Raw genomic sequence first — 15,027 nt, 5'->3', positions numbered from 1 at the left:
ACATATTACACTAGCAGTTAGATTATGTTTTGGTTAGAGTCTGACCTCCTGGAACAGATGAATGACGCTAACCAAGGTTCCACTGTTTTTATCTGTTCTTTTGATATAAACATATTACACTAGCAGTTAGATGATGTTTTGGTTAGAGTCTGACCTTCTTGAATAGATGAATGACGCTAACCAAGGTTCCACTGTTTTTATCTGTTCTTTTGATATAAACATATTACACTAGCAGTTAGATGATGTTTTGGTTAGAGTCTGACCTTCTTGAATAGATGAATGACGCTAACCAAGGTTCCACTGTTTTTATCTGTTCTTTTGATATAAACATATTACACTAGCAGTTAGATTATGTTTTGGTTAGAGTCTGACCTTCTTGAATAGATGAATGACGCTAACCAAGGTTCCACTGTTTTTATCTGTTCTTTTGATATAAACATATTACACTAGCAGTTAGATTATGTTTTGGTTAGAGTCTGACCTTCTGGAACGGATGAATGACGCTAACCAAGGTTCCACTGTTTTTATCTGTTCTTTTGATATAAACATATTACACTAGCAGTTAGATTATGTTTTGGTTAGAGTCTGACCTTCTGGAACGGATGAATGACGCTAACCAAGGTTCCACTGTTTTTATCTGTTCTTTTGATATAAACATATTACACTAGCAGTTAGATTATGTTTTGGTTAGAGTCTGACTTTCTTGAATAGATGAATGACGCTAACCAAGGTTCCACTGTTTTTATCTGTTCTTTTGATATAAACATATTACACTAGCAGTTAGATTATGTTTTGCTTAGAGTCTGACTTTCTTGAATAGATGAATGACGCTAACCAAGGTTCCACTGTTTTTGTCTGTTCTTTTGATATAAACATATTACACTAGCAGTTAGATTTTGTTTTGGTTAGAGTCTGACCTTCTGGAACGGATGAATGACGCTAACCAAGGTTCCAAGGCTATATGGGGCTTAATTTACGTGAACTATTCTTATGTGTTTGATGTCCAGGTGATAACAAAAGCGAGTGGGTGCAACACTGGGTGAAGGGTGGACACAACTACTACTACAACCTGACTACAAAAGAGGGTACCTGGGTGGAACCGGAGGGCTTCCTCCAAAACAACACCCAGCTCAACAAGGAGGACATTCAGGTTCGATGCCGTACCCGTGCGGCTCTGCATCCCGCCAAGGCTGCGTCGCGCTATAACTTTTTCATTCTTCGCCTCAGTCCGTTGTTTCGGGGGTAACCACGGCTTACAACCGAGAGCAGTTGTGGCTGGCGAATGAGAATCTCATCACGAAGCTGCAAGCTCGTTGCCGTGGATACCTGGTGAGGAACGCCGTAAAAGAGAGGATGCGGTTCCTGAAATCCCAAGAGCCAGCGGTTACACGCATTCAGGTAGGAAGGAGGGGTTCTTCTCAGGCTCATAATACCTTCTAAGGGTATTATGGAACATAACAGCGCTAAACTTTTCTATGCTTTTATGGCTTTTATTTTGTTTTATTTGTGTTTTCCAGGCTCACTGGAAAGGCCACAAACAGAGGAAGGACTTCAATGAGCGTAAGAAGTACCTGGAGGACCACAGTGACGATGCTGTAAAGGTAAAAAGTCCTCATCTTTCACTCCGATCCGATTAAACATTCCCGACATTCCAGTTAAGCAGAAGAATTCACTCCTTTTCCCTCAGATCCAATCAATGGTTCGGATGCATCAAGCGCGTAAAAAATATCAGGATCGTCTAAAGTACTTCAAAGATCACGTGAGTACACGTTGAAGCAAGTACTTTATTATACCATTTTACAGAATAAAACCCTTGTGAGGATAAGCGGTAGAAAACAAATCAATGTATGCTCCTATAGAGCAGCTGCACACAATAACCTGCACAGAAAGCTTTCTAGATCTTCCAGAATCTGCACCTATTCCAGCTGTATTTCCTTGGATTTCCAAAACGGTCTGTTTTAATTTACTTCACCCACGACTCGACTCCAGGCATGCCCACTTCGATGCGATTGGTCACACGCAGCTAGTAAGGAAGTCGGGTGACGCTCACAAGCATCACTGTGACATCACAGTGAGCCGGTGTTAGAAAAAAAACAGCATAATAGGTCCCATTTAATGTTTGTTTGAAATAAATTCATTCATTCATTTTTCTACCGCTTATCCTCACCAGGGTTGCGGGGGTGCTGGAGCCTATCCCAGCCGTCTTGTGGCCCGCATGACACTCGTTTGAGGCCCCCGCCTTGATATGAAAGTTTAATGAAAGTTTGATACGGATGCTGTATGGTATCATGTACCCAGAAAAAATTTTTTACGTTTGATTCATGTTCATGTTAAAGGTTAAATAACTGTTAATAGTTATCCTCCCTATCCGTGTGGAAGTGGTAAGTTTTTGGCTATTTAAGTTGAAAGGAAATAACTTGAAGGCTACCGTTTAGGTGGCTAGCTCTCTAGTTTGCGAGTTAGCATGTGTCTCAAGACCCTGCAGTTGCGCAATATGTTGTAAATAAAAAGAGTATAAATGTGACTATAGTCGTGTTTTGTCATGTCTACAGGGCTCTAATAATGCTTTGTTTATTTTAATATGAAAAAAATCATTTGTCTACCCACCAACTATATGTGGTTTCTTAAGTTTTTATTATTATTATTATATTTATTTATTACTGATTGATTGATTTTCTTTATTCTTGAATTGTTTATTTATTTTTCATCTTATTTTGTGCAGAAAAATAAAAATTAAGATATTTGAGAACAGCGGAATGTTTTATCAGAGCTTTTCTTGTAGAAAATCGGAACCAAAGCACCGAAAAAGTTTGTATATTTTTCCGTTTTTAATAAATGCGTTTTTGCAATTTAAAACTGCACCAAACATGATCTCTTCTTAATGCAGTGCATCATCACCTCTCATGCAAAAATAGATTTGGCGTTCGGGTTGAAAAAAAAAAACGTATAAATATGTTAAAATGTAAATTCTTGTCATTTATCAACGGTTTATCAATGTCCTTTGGGGTTTGGTGGGGGGGGGGGGGGGGGTAGTGGATTATTAATATTAATTATTGTTTTGACCGCAGATCAACGACGTGGTGAGGATCCAGGCTTTCATCAGAGCAAACAAGGCCAGGGACGACTACAAGACTCTGAGTAAGACGGCGCCCCACCTTTTGACCTTATTTTCTAGTTCCCTTCTTCATGTTCCAAAACATCTTCCCACAGTCAGCGCCGACAACCCTCCGATGGCGGTGGTGAGGAAATTTGTCCACCTGCTGGACCACAGCGACCAGGACTTCCAGGAGGAGCTGGAGCTCATGCGGCTCCGGGAGGAAGTGGTCACCAACATCCGTTCCAATCAGCAGCTGGAGAACGACCTCAACTTGATGGACATCAAAATCGGTCTTCTGGTGAAGAACAAGATCACTCTGCAGGAGGTGGTGTCCCACAGCAAGAAGCTGACCAAGAAGAACAAGGGACATCTCTCCAACATGATGATGATGAACAAACACAGAGGAGGTCTGAAGGCCCTCAGCAAGGAGAAGCGAGTCAAACTGGAAGCCTACCAGCATCTCTTCTATCTTCTACAGGTATCATCTCGGTATTCCGATGGAACTAACGCACCAACGATATTCAACCTGGATGTTCTGCCTGTTTTCAGACTAATCCCACATATCTGGCCAAGCTGATCTTCCAGATGCCTCAGAATAAATCTACCAAATTTATGGATTCCGTCATCTTCACCTTGTATAACTACGCCTCAAACCAGAGGGAGGAGTATCTGCTTCTCAAGCTCTTCAAGACCGCCCTCCAGGAAGAGATCAAGTGAGCTGGAGATGGATTTATTTCATGGTCATCTTCATCTACCCGACATTTTTTTATTTTTTTTCATACCCATGATCCATAAATGGTGGATGGGGGCGGCACGGTGGTCGAGTGGTTAGCGCGCAGGTCTCACAGCGAGGAGACCAGGGTTCAATTCCACCCACCATCTCTGTGTGGAGTTTGCATGTTCTCCCCGTGCATGCGTGGGGTTTTTCTCCGGGTACTCCGGTTTCCTCCCACATTCCAAAAACATGCTAGGTTAATTAGCGACTCCAAATTGTCCATAGGTATGAATGTGAGTGTGAATGGTTGTTTGTCTATATGTGCCCTGTGATTGGCTGGTGCCTCACCGCCCGAAGACAGCTGGGATAGGCTCCAGCACCCCCTCGTGAGGAAAAAGCGGTAGAAAATGAATGAATGAATGAATGAAAATGGTGGACGGCGCTACTGTGCTGCCTCTGTCTGTGCATCAGAGGGAGGCTGACGTCATTGCAGCGCCCCAATGAATGTGTCACTCAGACGCAATACTTTAAGAGTTCCGTTTTTTTCACCAAGCGACTTCGACGTTGTTATTGTAGGAGCTCACACTGAAGAAATATTTTCTTGGCGTAGTGACACAGCGCTGATTTATTTTAGTACTACTAGTACTAGTACTACATACTTTAATTAAACATTCATTCATTCATTCATTTTCTACCGCTTATCCTCCCTCACAAGGGTCGCGGCGGGTGCTGGAGCCTTCAGGTGGTGGTCAGCCAATCACAGGGCACATATAGTCAAACAACCATTCACACTCACATTCATACCTATGGACAAATTTGGAGTCGCTAATTAACCTAGCATGCAAACTCCACACAGGGTGGAATCGAACTCGGGTCTCCTAGCTGTGTGGCCTGTGCGCTAGCCACTTGTCCGCCGTGCAGCCCTAAATTTAGTCACGTTTGTCTACAAGGCAGGAGGACGATTGATCAAATTGACTTAAGATTTGTCAGATCAAAATACCTGAATCTGCACTCTCAGCATCATGTAGTCATGAAAAAAGTAGCACTTTTATAGTACTGTATTTATGGTATATGGCGTATAATCACAATGGGGTGGGTGGAATTGAACTCCGGTCTCCTAGCTGTGAGGCCTGAGCGCTAAACACTCGTCCACCGTGCAGCCCGTTATCCAAACATCTGACAGTCAAAAACAAAACTCATAACATAAGTTGTCTGTCTCCAGATCAAAAGTTGACCAGATGAAGGAGGTTGTCACCGGAAACCCGACGGTCATCAAGATGGTGGTGAGTTTCCACCGCGGCGCGCGAGGCCAGAATGCCCTAAGACAGATCTTGGCGCCGGTTGTCAAGGACATCATAGATGACAAAACGCTCAACATCAAGACCGACCCGGTGGACATCTACAAGAGCTGGGTCAACCAGATGGAGACCCAAACCGGAGAGGCCAGGTGAGCTAGAGGCGGTAACGAGGGGGGAATCGAACGTTCGAGAATCAAATACAAACAAATATGGCGTCTGCGTCCACAGTAAGCTGCCGTATGATGTCACACCCGAGCAGGCTATGGCTCACGAAGAAGTTCGGAACAGACTGGAGACCTCCATCAAGAGCATGAAGGCGGTGACTGACAAGTTCCTTTCCGCTATCATCGTCTCCGTGGATAAAATTCCGTGAGTAAACATTAGCTTCAGCGACGCTTCATCCCAACGTGAGTTCAAATATGAGTTCCCGTTAGATACGGGATGCGCTTCATCTCCAAGGTCCTGAAGGACACCCTCCATGAGAAGTTCCCAGATGCTACAGAGGATGAACTGCTGAAGGTTTGCAGACTCTACACTGCTTGATATGACAAAAACACACTAACTGTGTTACGTGATGTACCAGAAATACAGAACACACGCTTTGAAACAAGTTTTGTATTTTGATCTGACAAATCTTAAGTCAATTTCATCAATCGTTTTCCTGCCTTATAGACAAACATGACTAAACTGAGGGCTGCACGGTCGTCGAGTGGTTTGCATGTTCTCCCCGTGCATGCGTGGGTTTTCTCCGGGTACTCCGGTTTCCTCCCACGTTCCAAAAACATGCTAGGTTAATTAGCGACTCCAAATTGTCCATAGGTATGAATGTGAGTGTGAATGGTTGTTTGTCTATATGTGCTCTGTGATTGGCTGGCCACCAGTCCAGGGTCTAGGGGATAATTTTTTTTTCGTTATTAATTAATTTCTTAATTAATTTATTTATTTTATCAAATTATTTTTTACACTTTAAAGTCATTTTTACTTTTATATTTTGTCATAATTCAATTTATTTTATTTTATCAAATTAATTTTTACACTTTTCTTCAAGTCATTTTTATATTTATTCATGGCTTATTTTTTTTATTTTATGAATATTCATTTTACACATTTCTTAATCATTTTATTTTTTATATTTATTCATTACATAAGTTATGATTTTTTTTACACTTAAGTCATTTTGTCAATTGGCGACTCCAAATTGTCCATAGTTATGAATGTGAGTGTGAATGGTTGTTTGTCTATATGTGCCCTGTGATTGGCTGGCCACCAGTCCAGGGTGTACCCCGCCTCTCGCCCCAAGACAGCTGGGATAGGCTCCAGCAACCCCCGCGACCCTCGTGAGGATAAGCGGTAGAAAATGAATGAATGAATGAATGATGCTGAGAGTGCAGATTCAGGAAGAAGTCTTGTATTTTGATCTGACAAATCTCAAGTCAATTTGATCAATGGTCTTCCTGCCTTATAGACAAACTAAATTGAGGACTAAATGTAGGCCTCACAGCTAGGAGACCCGAGTTCAATTCATTTTTGTAAAACTGAATCTGGGCCATTCAAAAACCGAGTTTCCTCCCGTCTGGCTTTTCGCCCCCATTCAGAACCCGACACTCCGAAGAGTCCTATCTCTAACAGAACATTTTGATTTTTGGCATTTCAGATCGTGGGGAACCTTCTGTATTACCGTTACATGAACCCAGCGATCGTCGCCCCCGACGCCTTTGACATCATCGAGATGTCGGCGGGCGGCCAGCTCACCAACGAGCAGCGCCGAAACCTGGGCTCCGTCGCCAAGATGCTGCAGCACGCCGCCTCCAACAAGATGTTCCTCGGAGACAACGCCCACCTGAATCCCATCAATGAATATCTCAGCAATTCTTATCAGAAGTTTCGGTGTGATACTCGAATCTGTCCGAATTTTTTTTTTTTTTTTTTTTTTTTGCATATTTGACCGTGTCATATTTTTTCTTCTCCGCAGGCGCTACTTTTTGACAGCGTGTGATGTCCCTTCACTTGAAGATAAATTCAACGTGGATCAATACTCTGACTTAGTCAACGTCACCAAACCTGTCATCTACATCTCCATTGGAGAGATTATTAACACTCACACGGTGAGTATTATGATATAGCTGTATACATAATAATAATAATAATAAGTGAACAATGGTCTTTTTATGCTCTTTTGCTGTAGTTTGCAACAAAATGGCACCCAAACATCAGTACGACGATGCCAATTACACACATTTGAGTATACAATGCTTATTACCGTGTCACACTGTGGTGCGTTCAAGGATCGTCAGACAAAGTAACTGCAACGTCCTTTCAGCGCTCCCAAGAAACTAATCACAGCGGTACCTCGGTTAAAGTCATCCTCGGGTAGTGCGTTTTTGGTTAACATGCCAAATTTTTTGCTAATGTTTTGCCTTGGCTTGCGTTCACCCACTTTCCGAAAGAGTCTGAAATACCATCTGGTTTGTTCGCTGCCATCTTGAGAGGGAGGCTGATGTCATTTCAGTGCCCCAATGAATGGGTTGCTCACAATACTTTGTGGGAAAAACTTTAAAAGAGTTCTTTTTTTCCATTTAAAAATCACTTTGGTACAAGTTTGTCAGATAGACTATTTGAGTGTTAACTTGCTGTGTGATGAATTTAGTGTAGTTAGCAAATTATTCTTAGTAAAAATGACTCTTACTTTAGTATACTGTTATAAACAGAAGAGCAGTTAATTGGAGGAATAGCAACATAGAAAATGGTGGATGGCGCTGCTATGTTGCCTCTGTCCGCCAGAGAGGAGGCCGGAGCACAGAGCCCACAGGGAGGCTGATGTCATTTCAGTGCCTCAATGAATGGGTTGCTCACAATACTTTGTGAGAAAACTTTAAGAGTTATTTTTTTCCATTAAAAAATCACTTTGGTACAAGTTTGTCAGATAGACTATTTGAGTGTTAACTTGCTGTGTGATGAATTTAGTGTAGTTAGCAAATTATTCTTAGTAAAATGACACTGTGACTCTTACGTTGTTATACTGTCATATAATGACCTGCAATTTCCAGTAGGTTTCTTTGGGAAAATGTGCTTTGGTTAGAGTCTGTTTTGGTTTGAGTCGGACCTCCTGAAGCAGATTAATGACATTAACCAAAGCACCACTCTCAGAAAAAGCACTAAGTAGCCACAGCAGCTCACTTTTAGCACACAATATGAACTAAAAACTTAATGCACCGCATATGGATTTGTTTTGCTGAAGCTGCTGCTGGACCATCAGGATGCTATTGCTCCGGAGCACAACGATCCCGTCCATGAGCTGTTGGAGGACCTAGGAGAGGTTCCCACTGTCGAGTCCCTCATTGGTGAGTCAACAGAATCATGCATAATCAATTACTATTCTGGACAAATTTTGGAAGTTTGGGAACCCTATCAGCACCGGGACCATTTCAGCCAATCACAGGGCACATATAGACAAACAACCATTCACACTCACATTCATACCTATGGACAATTTGGAGTCGCTAATTAACCTAGCATGTTTTTGGAATGTGGGAGGAAACCGGAGTACCCGGAGAAAACCCACGCATGCACGGGGAGAACATGCAAACTCCACACAGAGATGGCCGAGGGTGGAATTGAACCCTGGTCTCATAGCTCTGAGGTCTGCACGCTAACCACTCAACCGTCGTGCACCCTTACAGTTAATGAAAACTTAAATATAAAATATGACTGTTCAAACATACGCTTATGTATTTTTTTTAATAATTATTGTCCCGCATGTTGATGCTAACGATGCTACCGTCAACACTGTATTTGAGAGCCAATTAACCACTGTTTTGATCATATATCATATTAATAATGCAATTTTTTTATGTAGTATTTCACCCTTCACTCTGTAAAGTTGAGGAATTGGAGTTTGGGTTGTGTTTTTTTGAGGCAGGAAATTCATACTGTCTCTCAAACATCTGCAGCATTTCTTAGTTGTGACAGTATCAATTGACAAACAACTATTCACACTCACATTCACAGTCGCTAATTAACCTAGCATGTTTTTTTTTTGGAATGTGGGAGGAAACCGGAGTACCCAGGAGAAAACCCACGCATGCACAGGGAGAACATGCAAACTCCACACAGAGATGGCCGAGGGTGGAATTGAACCCCCGGTCTCCTAGCTGTGAGGACTACACGCTAACCACCAAAGTGGCAGTTGTTTACTAATATCTGCGTTCCACAGGTGAAAATCCTCTCCCTCCTGATGACCCGAACAAGGAGGTCATGGGAAAAACCGAGGTGTCACTTACACTGACGAACAAGTTCGATGTCCCTGGTGAGGCCAACACTGAGGTGGACGCCAAGACCCTCCTGCTCAAGTAAGATCCTAGAGTTTCTTACATTCATTCAATAGACTCATATTTATATTTAATATATATATTATGTTTCATTCTAGCACCAAGAGGCTGATTGTGGATGTGATCCGGTTCCAGCCTGGAGAGACTCTGACTGAGATATTGGACTCAACAGCTGGTCCGGAGCAGGTCAGGTTACACAATATTTATATGTGGTCAGTAATGTTATTGTAATATTGGGTGAGACACACAAGCACCAGACTTGTTCACCCGACCCCGAACGACAAGGTTTTTATCGCTGGTTCGAATGATGTCACTATTACTTCTAATAAAACAAAAAAAACATTAGTTAAAACTCAACTCTGAACCCCTGACATCACTTCCTGTCTACAAGCCCCGCCCTCACCGTTGCTACACATATGACCATAAGTCTTATTTATGTCTTACTGTAAATATGTCTTATTCCATCCATGCATTTTCTATGCCGCTTATCCTCGCTAGGGTCGCGGGGGTATGCCTATCCCGACTTTCACATTCATACCAATTAATCACCGATTAATCTAACATGCATGCTTTTGGAATGTCTTATTTGTGTCTTACTGTAAATATGTCTTATTCCATCCATCCATCCATTTTGTATGTCACTTATCCTCGCTAGGGTCGCGGAGGTATGCTGGAGTCTATCCCAGCTTTCACATTCATACCAATTAATCACAGATTAATCTAACATGCATGCTTTTGGAATGTCTTATTTGTGTCTTACTGTAAATATGTCTTATTCCATCCATCCATCCATCCATTTTGTATGCCGCTTATCCTCGCTGGGGTCGCGGGGGTATGCTGGAGCCTATCCCAACTTTCACATTCATACCAATTAATCACCAGTTAATCTAACATGCATGCTTTTGGAATGTCTTATTTGTGTCTTACTGTAAATATGTCTTATTCCATCCATCCATATTCTATGCCGCTTATCCTCGCTAGGGGCGCCGGGGTATGCTGGAGCCTATCCCAGCTTTCACATTCATCCCAATTAATCACCAATTAATCTAATGCAAACTCCACACAGAGATACCCGAGCGGAGAATCGGAACGCAGGTCTTCCCGATCCTGATGTCTTATTATATCGACAATACTGTGTAATGGGAGTGTAAATGTGACTATAGGGGTGTTAGCTTTTATTTAGAGGGCTCTAATAATGTTAAAAAAAAACATGATATGTTTTTTTCCATATTTTACCTACAAAAATAGACAATTTCGAAATTATATTTTGTATAATTTATATATTAATATTTATTTATATAATTTATATATTATATTTCACTGAAATTCACTTATCACAGTCAGGTCTGGAACCAATTAACTGTGACAAACGACGGATTTACTGCACAACTGAGAACATATTATTTGAACATATTTATTATTAGTTTTTATTTCATTAGTACGAGTAGCTAATGCTAATGAATTGTGTCCCGACAGGAAGAGGAGTACCAGCGTGCCATGCAACGGCGAGCCATCCGGGACGCCAAGACCCCAGAGAAGATGAAGCAGGTGAAACCGGTCATGGACGATAGCCTCACATTACAAGGGAAGAAGGAGCGGATTCAAAGCAACCTGCAGCGGTTAGCCGAACTGGGCAAAGTCAATCCCGAGAACCGCTATCAGGACCTCATTAACGACATAGCCAAGGTTGGAAGAAGACAATATCACATGGTATCGCATCAGTCATACGATATCAAGATTGATCTGTCTGCATTACAGGACATCAGAAACCAGAGACGGTATCGCCAGCGCAGGAAAGCTGAGCTGGTAAAACTCCAGCAAACCAACACGGCGTTAAATTCAAAGAGCAACTTCTACAACGTGCAGATTGATTCCTATAATCAGTATATTAAGACCTGCATGGACAACCTGGCCAGCAAGGGCAAGTGAGTTCTCCGTACTGGGATTCATCCCAACGAATACGCCTGAAGGATGCCGACTCATCGGATGTTTCTTTGCAGGCTGTCGAAGCCCGGAGTCAGCAAGGCCAAAAAGAGTAAACAAGTTTCCCAGAAATACACGGCCTCGCGCTTATACGAGAAGGGTGTGCTGATCGCCATCGAGGATCTGCAACCCAACCAGTAAGTTCTCGTCATGAGATGATGAAGCCGTGCATCAAATCCAACTAAAAGTCATTACCGGGGTTCGTTCCTTCCTTCCTTCCTTCCTTCCTTCCTTCCATCCTTCCATCCTTCCATCCTTCCATCCTTCCATCCTTCATCCTTCCTTCCATCCTTCCTTCCATCCTTCCTTCCATCCTTCCATCCTTCCATCCTTCCATCCTTCCATCCTTCCTTCCTTCCATCCTTCCTTCCATCCTTCCTTCCTTCCATCCTTCCTTCCTTCCATCCTTCCTTCCTTCCATCCTTCCTTCCATCCTTCCTTCCTTCCATCCTTCCTTCCTTCCTTCCATCCATCCTTCCTTCTATCCTTCCTTCCATCCTTCCTTCCTTCCTTCCTTCCTTCCTTCCTTCCTTCCTTCCTTCCTTCCATCCTTCCTTCCATCCTTCCTTCCTTCCTTCCATCCTTCCATCCTTCCTTCCTTCCATCCTTCCATCCTTCCATCCTTCCTTCCTTCCATCCTTCCTTCCATCCTTCCTTCCATCCTTCCTTCCATCCTTCCTTCCTTCCTTCCTTCCTTCCATCCTTCCATCCATCCTTCCTTCCATCCTTCCATCCTTCCTTCCATCCTTCCATCCTTCCTTCCTTCCATCCTTCCATCCTTCCTTCCTTCCATCCTTCCATCCTTCCTTCCTTCCATCCTTCCTTCCTTCCTTCCTTCCTTCCATCCTTCCTTCCATCCTTCCTTCCTTCCATCCATCCTTCCTTCCATCCTTCCTTCCATCCTTCCTTCCATCCTTCATTCATTCATAACATGCATGCTTTTGTCTTACTGTAAATATGTCTTATTCCATCCGTCCATTTTCTATGCCGCTTATCCTCGCTAGGGTTGCAGGGGTATGCTGGAGCCTATCCTAGCTATCTCATTAATCACCAATTAATCACCAATTAATCTAACATGCATGCTTTTGTCTTACTGTAAATATGTCTTATTCCATCCATCAATTTTCTATGCCGCTTATCCTCGCTAGGGTCGCGGGGGTATGCTGGAGCCGATCCCAGCTATCACATTCATACCAATTAATCACCAATTAATCTAATATGCATGCTTTTGGAATGTCTTATTTGTGTCTTACTGTAAATATGTCTTATTCCATCCATCCATTTTCTATGCCGCTTATCCTGGCTAGGATCGCGGGGGTAGGCTGGAGCCTATCCCAGCTATTACATTCATACCAATGAATCCCCAATGAATCTATCATGCATGCTCAGAGGGTGAAAAACAGCCTAATCGGCCCCATGTAATACTTTCCAATGTTTGTGTTTCTCACATGGCAGGTTCAAGAATGTTATTTTTGAAATCTCTCCCTCCGAGGCGGTTGGCGTGTTTGACGTGAAGGCCAAGCTCATGGGGGTACACTTGGAGACGTTACAGTTAGAATACCAGGTATGCTGCTGATGTAGATGACGATGTAGTCATGGCCCAGCGTTTGGAGAATGCTCCAAATATTCATTTTCACAAATACTCCACAGTGTTATGAAGACTGATGAGATGAATGGCAATCAATTGCAAAGTTTTGATCATGAACTTCATCCCAAACCAAAACATTTCCACAGCATTTCAGCCCTGCCACAAAAGGAGTTTGACATAAAAAGTCCATAAATTGTGGTAACAAGTCATAACTATGAGATAAAAAAGTGGAATTTATGGGATAAAAAGTCCTAATTATGAGATAAGAAAGTCATAATTATGAGATTAAAACATTGAAATTACAAGATTAGAAGTCAATTATGAAATAAAAAGTGGAATTTATGAGATAAAAAGTCATAATTGTGAGATATAAAAGTCATAATTCTGAGATTAAAACATTGAAATTACAAGAAGTTAATTATGAAATAAAAAGGGAATTTTATGAGCTAAAAAGTCATAATTATGAGATTAAAACATTAAAATTACAATATAAGAAGTTAATTATAAAATAAAAATTGCAGTTATGAGATAAAAAGTCCTAATTATGAGATTAAAACATTGAAATGACAAGATTAGAAGTCAATTTTGAAAAAAGTGTAATTTATGATATAAAAAGTCTTAAATTATGAGCTATAAAAGTCCTAATTATGAGATTAAAACATTAAAATTACAAGATTAGAAGTCAATTTTGAAAAAAAGTGTAATTTATGAGATAAAAAGTCGTAATTATGAGATATAAAAGTCATAATTATGAGATTAAAACATTAAAATTACAATATAAGAAGTTAATTATGAAATAAAAAGTGGAATTTGAGATTAAAAAGTCATAATTATGAAATTAAAACATTGAAATGACAAGATTAGAAGTCAATTTTGGAAAAAAAGTGTCATTTATGAGCTAAAAAGTCGTAATTATGAGCTATAAAAGTCATTATTATGGCATTGAAACATTGAAATGATAAGAAGTGAATTATGAAATAAAAAGTCATAATTCTGAGATATAAAAGTCATAATTATGAGATTAGAATAACAGACTTTGTTTTTTCTGTGTTAACCACGCTTGCCAACACCGTTGTCATTCTCAACACCGTCGGCCATGACAGTTCCGTTGTAACGTTGTACGTTGACGTAGCACGTAGCACGTAGCACGTAGCACGTAGCTAAGTGGTCATTGTGTGTTTTCTTCTTGTTCTTCTGTCGCCCTCAGGATCTCCTCCAGCTGCAGTACGAAGGCGTGGCAGTGATGAAAATCTTCGACAGGGCGACCATCAACGTCAACCTGCTCATTTTCTTGCTCAATAAGAAATTTTACGGCAAATAGAGGAAAACAAACGGCCACGGACTGATGTAGCCGCCAATGTAACCGTTTTACGCTTGCTGAAAAGCCCCCGACCGACTTGGACCGCCGTGGTTGTCAGACGTCTTCCCCGAATACGCTTGCTTGTCGTGCCTTTGCAGGTTTATTTTCTACGATGTTGCATCACCGCACAGAGCCAACGCGACCACAAACGTTGGCTCCGGTCCGTTGTTCTTGCCGTTTACGTAACTGTAGCCAGATGTTTAACAGCTGTATTTTTTCTTGAAATATTATGAATATCATGATCACTTATAAAAATGTTATGTTTTATGTCCAGAGATTGTGTTGTTTTTTTTTTTTTGCTGAGCTGATTGATAGAGCCTGATTAGCATCACAAATACAAATACAAAAAATACTCAAACACATGAAAAACATGAATTCTACTTTAGACTTGATGGTTGCAACAGTCAAGCAGTCGGGACCAAAAGAGCTGCCAAAATTTCATTCAATTTTAAATTTCATTGCCGTTTTCACTTCCACTTTTAGTTAATGGCTTTCCTTTTCTTTGGCGCACTACTGCTTGGTAGTATGGGTATATAAAAAATTATGTTATCATTTATATAAGTTATAATTATGAGATAAAAAGTCACAATTCTGAGTTAAGTAAGTCAGAATTATGAGATAAAAAGTCAAAATAATGAGATAGAGTTGAAAAAGTCTA

At 41.2% G+C, this 15,027-nt stretch overlaps 1 protein-coding gene across 1 annotated transcript in view; it reads left to right on the top strand.

The window, feature by feature from the left end:
* Positions 1 to 14,644, top strand: part of iqgap1 (IQ motif containing GTPase activating protein 1) — a 51,842-nt gene extending 37,198 nt beyond the window's left edge. Inside the window, exons 18-37 of the mRNA XM_058077422.2 lie at positions 1,008 to 1,150; positions 1,228 to 1,398; positions 1,518 to 1,601; positions 1,688 to 1,759; positions 3,069 to 3,138; positions 3,211 to 3,575; positions 3,647 to 3,810; positions 5,035 to 5,259; positions 5,339 to 5,479; positions 5,545 to 5,629; positions 6,765 to 6,997; positions 7,083 to 7,215; positions 8,349 to 8,451; positions 9,324 to 9,459; positions 9,537 to 9,624; positions 10,915 to 11,124; positions 11,197 to 11,363; positions 11,439 to 11,558; positions 12,877 to 12,985; positions 14,217 to 14,644. Coding sequence (XP_057933405.2) covers positions 1,008 to 1,150; positions 1,228 to 1,398; positions 1,518 to 1,601; positions 1,688 to 1,759; positions 3,069 to 3,138; positions 3,211 to 3,575; positions 3,647 to 3,810; positions 5,035 to 5,259; positions 5,339 to 5,479; positions 5,545 to 5,629; positions 6,765 to 6,997; positions 7,083 to 7,215; positions 8,349 to 8,451; positions 9,324 to 9,459; positions 9,537 to 9,624; positions 10,915 to 11,124; positions 11,197 to 11,363; positions 11,439 to 11,558; positions 12,877 to 12,985; positions 14,217 to 14,330 — 2,933 coding nt within the window. The 3' untranslated portion in view covers positions 14,331 to 14,644. The remainder of the gene's footprint in view (positions 1 to 1,007; positions 1,151 to 1,227; positions 1,399 to 1,517; positions 1,602 to 1,687; positions 1,760 to 3,068; positions 3,139 to 3,210; positions 3,576 to 3,646; positions 3,811 to 5,034; positions 5,260 to 5,338; positions 5,480 to 5,544; positions 5,630 to 6,764; positions 6,998 to 7,082; positions 7,216 to 8,348; positions 8,452 to 9,323; positions 9,460 to 9,536; positions 9,625 to 10,914; positions 11,125 to 11,196; positions 11,364 to 11,438; positions 11,559 to 12,876; positions 12,986 to 14,216) is intronic.
* The last annotated feature ends 383 nt before the right edge of the window (positions 14,645 to 15,027 follow it).

This window comes from Doryrhamphus excisus, linkage group LG1 (assembly GCF_037039965.1).
Source record: "Doryrhamphus excisus strain RoL-2023G ecotype Guam linkage group LG1, RoL_Dexc_Guam_v1.1, whole genome shotgun sequence".
NCBI classification, from domain to species: Eukaryota; Metazoa; Chordata; class Actinopteri; order Syngnathiformes; family Syngnathidae; genus Doryrhamphus; species Doryrhamphus excisus.
The sequence above is the reverse complement of the archived record's forward strand: the minus strand, read 5'-3'. Positions and strand labels throughout refer to the sequence as shown.